Here is an 8,574-nt window from a genome sequence, read left to right on the forward strand (position 1 = left end):
CAACGTCCTAGTCAAGTCAGCTTAGAATCTGGACACGGCAGCGCGCCAGGCAGAAGAAAGAGAAAGACAGCGCTACGCAGAACTAACTCGTCGCTACCTGTTCCAGCCGGTGGCATTGGAAACCAGTGGCGTTTGCGGACCAGCAGCCGCTGCGTTCATCCAAGACCTGGGTCGGCGCATATATGCACCTGCACTGGCGACCGGCGTGAGACGGCGTGGCTGAGGCAAAAACCAACCCGTTGTCTTGAGTTAATAGCCTCATCGGCTTCAGGCTGCCTTCAGTTTATGCCTGCAGGCTCCGCAGAGCCTGGGCTTGGTCGTTTTGGGCAATCAACCGACTCAACAAAAACTGACAGAATACCGCGTTATGCCGTAGTGCCGGCCCCGAACCGTTACGCTACAGCTCCGAAAGGCTGCTTTCCCGCGGAGTGGGCCGGGCCGAGTGGCCGGCCGGACAGCGCCAGTGTGCCGCTGGTGCCGGAGCGATCACTACCTCCCGATGGAGCTCAGTGTGGCGCTGGTGCGTCGGGTGCGGGCCGCGCACACCACCGTGCTGCTTCTCATCATGGGACTGGTCGGCATCGGGTGAGCAGATCAGCCGCACACTCATGTTCTGCATGTTGATTCTGTTAATTTTGACGATCGGCCCAGTAGTTTTGGAGTAGGGGGGCTATGAAGAGCCCCCCCCCCCAGTGGGGCGTGTTATACGCAGACCCTAGTGGGGCGAGGGTTAACTCGCGCACCGACGGGGGTCTGCGCCAACTTCGTACCGACGGGGGGGGGCGGATGACCGCCCCCTGAGATCTCGAGAACTAAGCAAGATAGCGACACGCGGTAAACGGCATTAGCACGTGCTCGGCGATCGGTGGTACGAGTAACCATCATATACCAATTTTCTTTTGGCGCGACTCGGTCTCGACTCCTTTCACGCCCTCTGTCGATCAGCGTCCTGCATGGGGTCAGTGCCGTGATTTCTTGCTGAAAGACGAGACGGACTGATGAAAGGAGGAGACAATGGGTTTGGAGGGAAGATAATGTAATAGTGGGGGAGTGGGGAGGAGGTGGGGAAAGATGGTCCCTCTGTGATGGTTTGTCAGCAAAGGGAAGGGTGCAGTTCGTGGGGCGCCGCCGCCTGTAGTCACTTCCACGTCAGTGCAATGTCTGGCCGGCCGCTAGGTGTCACTGGGTGTTTCATATGAGTCATGGGTTCACACAATGCCGCCGCCGAGTACGTACGGGCGTTTGCGGCGCCGATGTGTGTATGGCTGTGGGCCTCGCCGTTCTAATGAATCTTACAGTCTCATCCGATCCAGTAAGGTGCCATTAGCACGTGCTCGGCGATCGGTGGTACGAGTAACCATCATATACCAATTTTCTTTTGGCGCGACTCGGTCTCGACTCCTTTCACGCCCTCTGTCGATCAGCGTCCTGCATGGGGTCAGTGCCGTGATTTCTTGCTGAAAGACGCCAAAGAAATTGCCAAATGTATGGGAAAATTAGGCCGTAGAGGTCGCGATCGCCATTCGCCGGGACACCACGCAGGTCGGCATGGGGTACGCACGGACAAGGTCTACAATTTTTTACTAAGGTCATTTTCAGTTCAGGTCAAAGATGACGTCACAGGGGTCAAAAAAGTCAAAATGGCGGCGCTAGATATGGATAGAGTTTTTCTCGAATAACTTTCGAACTTGTCAAGATAGGAACAAACTAAGGGCGTCATCGCGATCCTCTCGTCAATCCGCATCGAATGATATATACCTATACCTATATGTTGACCTCGAAAGGTCAAAGTCAAAGGTTGACCTCAGGTCACGTGACCTCGAGGTCATCATGTATACCATTCGATGTGCCTTGACGAGCTGAACACAATGAGACCATCCGCGCGGCTGTAAATTGTTCCTGTACGGAGTTATTGGCAAAACACCTTTGGTCACCTTTGATGACGTCACATGACCTTACAGCTGCCCAAACGAAAAAAGGACCTCAAGGTAGTGAAGGTTGATCGTATATAAAGTCCTGTATGGTTTATGGGGCCATTCCGACCCGTTTTAGTGGTAAAAACGGAGTTGATTTTTCCCCCATTGACTTATAATGGGGAGGTCGAGAAATTGACCTGACCTCTTAGGTCATCGATATCAAAATTCCGAGATAAACAAATTGTAGCTTCTAATGACCTTATAACATCCTACGACTTTCAAAGGCCTCCGGCATCTACTGTAGCTCTGGAACGGTGACAAAGTTGCAAAAAAGTGGCTTGAGGTTGGGTCATTCAAAGTGACCTGGTGACCTGACCTTAAAAGTTAGGAGGTTTAAACTTGCACACCATGTGTAAAATTGATGAGAGAATAGTCGTGCCGAGTTTTGCGGCGCTACGTGCTGCAGTTTTTCCGCTATCTACGAAAAAAACCTCAGGGGGGGGGGGCGGATATCCGCCCCCCGTCGGTGCGCGGGTTAAGGGGCGCTCGGGAAGGCCTGATCGTTCCTGAACCCAGCCTGGTGCAGTGAAGCTCCGGTATATTGAAACACGTTCTGTAGGTATGGTTTCGACGGTTATTTGCTGTCCTCGCCAATTTCTAAGCAAACCGTTTCGATAAAACGCGATGTCGTTTGGTTGGCTTGAATGTAATTGCTTCTCTCAGTCTCTAAATCACGATAAATTCGATAAATAATTTGTTGGATAGTTTATGTCAGTTTCCAGAACCACAGCCCAATGCATGACGCGCTGCACGAGAATAAACTATCTGTTGTAGGTAGACCTGTTTGAATAACACTCCAAATAACTTTTCAGCACTCTGCTTCAATCAGTTGACGTCCTACGTCGAACTGAAAACTACACGGGCTCAAGCAATCAACTGCGGAGCTGCTATCGTGATCTGGGGCGTGCTTACCACCGGCTGAGACCTCGCGACTCCAGTCCGGAAGGCGAGGCGTTCCGGACGCGCCACTGGTGGCTGATGGCTGCCCTTGTCCGCGCGCTGGACAAGCTGGAAGTACCCCACTGGCTGGGCAGCGGCTCCCTCTTAGGTACACATATTGTAATTACGTGGATGCATTTGATTTTACCAGTTGGCTGCTCTTAAAGGGACCCTCCCACCTTAACATTAGTTTTGAGTTGAGATAGCCAAGTTTGCGGCCAGGCTCAGAAACCATCATTTATCCTGGTCGCAACCCCCGCAGCTTTATGGTGTTCAAGAAATTTCTTCCCTTTACTTGTAGGGTGGGACCAGCGTGGTCCCTATCTCTTAACCATTACAGGAATCTGATGACGTCATCAGGCTTTCGAACGTCCGTTAAATGTTTGACTAAAACGTTTTGTAGCACGCGGTGTTATATGCTGCTTTGCGCGCAACAAATGCCGCACTTTCAAAAAAAGTCGCTAGGAACAGCGGAGATCCCAAAAAGTAAACAAAAGTAAAAGTCTAATATCTTGAAAACCGGTGAATATTTTTTGATGAAATTTGGTAGATATTCGTTTTTGCTCTTTCTGAACCGAGCGACATCACTTTCATGCCAATTCATTAACTTTTTTGAAGGTGGGAGGGTCCCTTTAATACATTTCTAATTTTCTACAGCGAAGATCGGGACGATTTTCTTTGGGTACACAATTGCTTTCCGAAGTGCCGATTTAAAGGCAGAATGTGACCTTCTTTAATCTTTATCAAGTCAGTTGAGGACCAAACCAAGTAATGTACAATATGAGCCCCTTAGATCTGTTTGGTAAAGCTGCCGAATAAAATGAAGCTGTAAGTTGTAACTGTATGCCAACGGTCGAGTTATTTACAGCCTGAAGCTCATAGCCGATGTTTAAATGAGGCCATCGAAAAATGTTGGTGACTGCAAACTTTGTACCAGTTTGCACCAGCTAGCACTGCTAGCTGGTGTAACATTATGACCGTGGTCAATGTGTTTACACCCGTTTACAGCACACCTCTCGGCTCTCCGCCGCCCCTCAAGCTACCTAACTGCGTATTGCTTACCCTGTGCTCCTTGTGGCAGGGTTCTTCCGTCAGTGCGAGCTGGTGCCGGCCATGGGGGACGTGGACCTGGAGGTGGCCATCGAGGCGCTGTGGGAGCGCAACATCACCGTCCCGCAACTGGTGGAGGCGGCCAGCGCCGAGGGCGCCCAGCTCCGGCACCAGTTCGGCCTACCAGAGGACAGTCTGGAGCTGTCGTTCGGTGACGGTAACGGCACGCGGCTCGATGTGTTCTTCTCCTACCCGCAGGCCAACGGCACGCGCTACATCGGCGGCATCGACACCGACACGCTGCAGAAATACAAGTAAGTCGTATTGAAGTGTTGTTCGGCATGACTCATTGTTGTATTAGCCATTTCCCCTAGTCAGGACGGGTTATCTGGCGGAATGCACCAAACTTGACCTAATCTCTTTTACAAAGATTATCTTCATATCACAAACTTATTTCAGTGTTTTAATCGAAAATTATGTCTCATAATTTGGAAAATCAGGTATATAAGCAATTTTTCAACCCAAGCTGGTAACTTCTAAGGAGCAATCAACTTAATTTCACCAAATCTGCACCAAATGTGAACTAAATGTGTATCAGATAGCGGTTGTGAAAACGGCTAATATTTACCAAATTTATGACAAATTGTCTCCTGGATCGCCGAACCGATAGTCTATTATACCGTGTGGTGACCGCGGCTCTTTCTAACCGTATGGTTTATCTGACCGCGGGTCTGTCTAACCGTATGGCTTATCTGACCGCTGTTCTGTCTGACCGTGTGATATGTCTGACCAGTAAATCGTCGGCTCGTGTCCCTTCTCCCTCAGATGGTCGTACCCGGACTTTGAGCTCTGCTGGGCTCTGCTGGACGTACTGAGGGTCGGCGTGCCCTGTGAACCCTCCGTCTACCTGCGAACCTTCTACGGGCCCGACTGGGCGTCACCTCCGCCCGAGGGCCCGTGGAACTACCGTACCGGACACCCAAACGTGGTCGAAAATGGCCGCTGGCCGGAAAGCATGAGGGCCGAAGTGTTTCAGACTTTCAACGACGTTCAAAGACGTTCAAGACGTTGATGTGATAGTTTAGGTACACACATGCTATTTATTTTGTATAATATCGGCAAAGCCATCTGACCACTTGTTTAACTTTCATCATTCACCATGCTCATCGAACTGATATTTCAGGAGTTTGCTGGGTGTGAACACAGACCGTACCAGTCAAAGGATAGGACTAGTTTGCAAGGAAAAACGTCATTTCTTCGTGCATTGCTGAGGTCATTTTCTGCTTTTGTGCTTCCCTTTCGTATCTTATGTGTGTTATTTTATGTGAGCGACTTTGTCCGGCCGTCGGCTGTGCATTGCTATACCTCGGCTGAGGCTCGGGCCTCTGTATGGCGGCACAGCCTACCAAGCTGCAGGGTGGGCCCGTGTTGCTTGACTCGTTAATGAGTACTTTGAACAATAAACAAATGTAAATGAAAGATTTCTACGCCTGTGGAACTGTTGCGCCTATGGTATAAGATTACATACCTAATGGTGATTATGTGAAAAGATACCTACACACGTGCAGGGCTCGTCTATACTGCGTGGTAGAAAGGTACTTTTTTATAAAACCGAAAATAACTTGAAGACTGTTATCACTCACTTGCAAAATTATAACACCAAGACTCGCGTATGTAGAAGATATTCGTCCAAATTTTTACCGAAGCTCGAGTCGATCATAGAGATCTTATAGAGATGCCCTGGTACTAAAAAACCTAACGTTTCTTGGGCGTTTCCTAAGCAAGAAATTACGCTTTTTGAATATCGTGATTTGTGTTTTTACCCTCTTCTTAAAAGAAAATAAATGATAATAATTCGTATTTCTTGATTACATATATGAAGTGTATGAAAAAAGGATCACATCAGTCCACTATAAGCGCTTTTGTTGTGATGATTTCTTATTTTTTTGGGACACGTCGGACACATCCCAGGATATGTGGATTGGAATTGAAGTTGACGTTGGGATAGCATTGAAGTAGCGCTGTATGTTCCTAAGTTCGTTGCTTGATTTTTATATTCGGCTCCCGGTACTCGGGTGTGTTCATAGGTTTTCAGGTGAAATTTACCGTTGATTAACCCGGTCGGGCCCGGGGGTAATCCCAACCACCGCAGCCGGGGGGGGGGGCGTATTTCGCCCCCTGTCTAACTCCGTAAATAAGGGAGCAACGGAAACAAAAGCGGTCTTAAAAGAAAGGTCCTTACGAGACGATGCAAAACACCTAAAATTGTTGACATCATGGCAATTTTCGAGGTCAGAGATCAAGGTAAAAGGCAAAACCGTAGAGAGGTCAAAACGAGATCAAAACCGTAGGCAATACGTAGAGATCTCAAATTAACCCACGCCGTGCTGGGGGCATTTTTACGCCCCCCCCCCCCTCAGGTTTTTCGCGAATATCTCGAAAACGGCGGCGCGCATCGCCGCCGTTTTAGGTACACCTGTTCATACATCATTTCCGCACATGTGAATATTTCAGACCCGGGTCGTTCAAGGTCAGGTCACCAGGTCACGTCAAGTGACCTTACCTCAGAAAAAGTTGAAAGGCTCGCTATAGCTACATCGACTGAACAATCACTTTGAAACTTTCAGCGATTATATGAGTAACAGTATGTATAAAATGTATATCTCGGATTTTTGATATCTGTGACCTAAGATCAGGTCAATTTTGCGACCTCTTTACTATAAAGTCAATGGGAGAAAATTGAAATGCGCATGTTTTGGACGAATGTCGTTCAAAACGCTCTCAAACATCAGTTCATTGGTAAACATGACACACTGAATCCGAAAATGCACCTGTGACCCCTCTGTATGCCCCTGAGGTAACTAAACCTATGGTCATGAACGGTCGCCAGCAGTTTTTTTTTTTTGCTATAACTTTAGAAAGAGACGTGCTAGAGCAGTGACAACACGTCAGATGTATTCAGCACGACGATACGGATCGACTGATATGCAACATGACACTTTTCGGTCAGACTTTGACCTGAGGTCAAATTTTTGAAATGACCTTTCAAGGTCACCTTGAAAGGTCATTTCACAAGTTCAACAAGTTCAAAGTCAACAAGTTCATTCGACGCGTCTTGACGAGAGGAACACGAAGCTGGCAAAAGTAATGTCGTGGGTCTCTTGAATCAAAAGTTATTGCCGAAAAAAGCATTTTTTTTTCGGGAAAACGGCTATTTTTAACAGTTTTGCCCTCTGGAGGCTAAACCGTTGACCTGAGATCAAATCGGAAACACTCTTAAGAAAGGTCTATAAAAGGGCTATCGAATACACTTTTCCACGGCGCTGTAGCTCTATTGTTTTCCGAGTTAGCCGTTGGCAGTTCCCAAAACTATTGAAATAGACTAAATTTGACCTTCGATGACCTTCTGGGGACCAGATCTTTGACCTGACCTTAAAAATAACCAGTGTTTGTTTCCTTATTTTTGACGCTCTTTCGATTGTCGCTTACCGCGTGTCGCTACGTGGCCCAGGAGCCGAGTCAGACGGGGGGGGGGGCGTTTTCACGCCCCCCCCCCCCAGCACTCGGCGGAAAGTTCAGGCCACTAGCACGGCTCGGGTTAACCCGCGTCCCGTAGGGGAGCCGAAACGCCCCCCCCCCCCGTCCTTTTCCGTCGATATCTCCGAAACGGCTGGGGATATCGCCACCAATCTTTCAGGACCCCTCCGGGCATCAATTTTACACATTGTGACAAAAAACGTTTTCAGAGGCTATGATAGGTTGGCCACAAATGACGTCAGAATGACGTCATGTTCTGTCATTTTCGACCGAAAAAAGACCTTCGCGAGAAGAGCTGTCAGGCCTACAGCTTTGAAGATACAGAAAAATGACCTGGGCCACTTGAGCTGACCTCATAGGTCACCGGTTGACCTGAGACCTTAGAATTGAGTACCAATCGCTGCCTCTCGTAACGGCGCACACGTTGGTTTTTCCGCGAGGTTCAAAGCTGAAAGCAAAGCTCAAAGCTCAAAGGTCTATCTTCAACAGGAACGAAATGGCGTGGGGGTGGCAACCCCCCCCCCCCCTCCCCCATGTGTGTGTGTGGGGGGGGTCATTTCCCCCATGTGTGGAAAATGACATGTGCAGGCGAGGGTTAATTGAAGTTGAAGTTGAAGCTGTCCATGGAAAGAGGCCCCTTTCAAAGGGTCTGTGACTTCCTCACTTCACATTTACTTTTCCTTCACGATATTCCTTCTTTAGATGTTTTTGAACTTAGTGACTGGTTTTGACGACACATCAAGCAAGCTTATTCATTGCTTGAACTGTTTTGTTGCCCAAAGCTGGTTCTTTCTTTCAAAAGCGATTTCTTTCTAGAATCCATTGAGGGTTGGGGCAGTAACCACTCTTTCTGGAAGAGGATTCCAGTCCCTAAAAGCCATCAGCGTCAGTTACGTCTTTCTCTGGTTACAGCCTTTTCCTTGCATATTCGAAGGCTGTGCCCTCTGGTCTCTTATCTTGACCTGAATGGCTGAAGCGGTTGGTTGGGCCCATTTTCTTAGACATCATCTTATACATTGTTATCATATCACCTTGGCGCCTCCGGTGAATCAGTGTTAACCATGATGTCATT

General features: G+C 48.4%; 1 protein-coding gene across 1 annotated transcript; it reads left to right on the plus strand.

Annotated features, from left to right (window-relative positions):
* The first annotated feature begins 450 nt into the window (after positions 1 to 450).
* LOC122377733 (fukutin-like) lies at positions 451 to 5,444 on the plus strand. The gene is made up of 4 exons (XM_043358106.1): positions 451 to 585; positions 2,789 to 3,024; positions 3,997 to 4,279; positions 4,791 to 5,444. Exons 1-4 carry the CDS (start codon positions 500 to 502, stop codon positions 5,035 to 5,037), a joined length of 852 nt encoding a protein of 283 aa, XP_043214041.1. The 5' UTR covers positions 451 to 499; the 3' UTR covers positions 5,038 to 5,444.
* The last annotated feature ends 3,130 nt before the right edge of the window (positions 5,445 to 8,574 follow it).

The sequence above is a fragment of the Amphibalanus amphitrite genome, unplaced genomic scaffold (assembly GCF_019059575.1).
Source record: "Amphibalanus amphitrite isolate SeventyFive unplaced genomic scaffold, NRLGWU_Aamphi_draft 000049F_arrow, whole genome shotgun sequence".
Classification (NCBI taxonomy): Eukaryota; Metazoa; Arthropoda; class Thecostraca; order Balanomorpha; family Balanidae; genus Amphibalanus; species Amphibalanus amphitrite.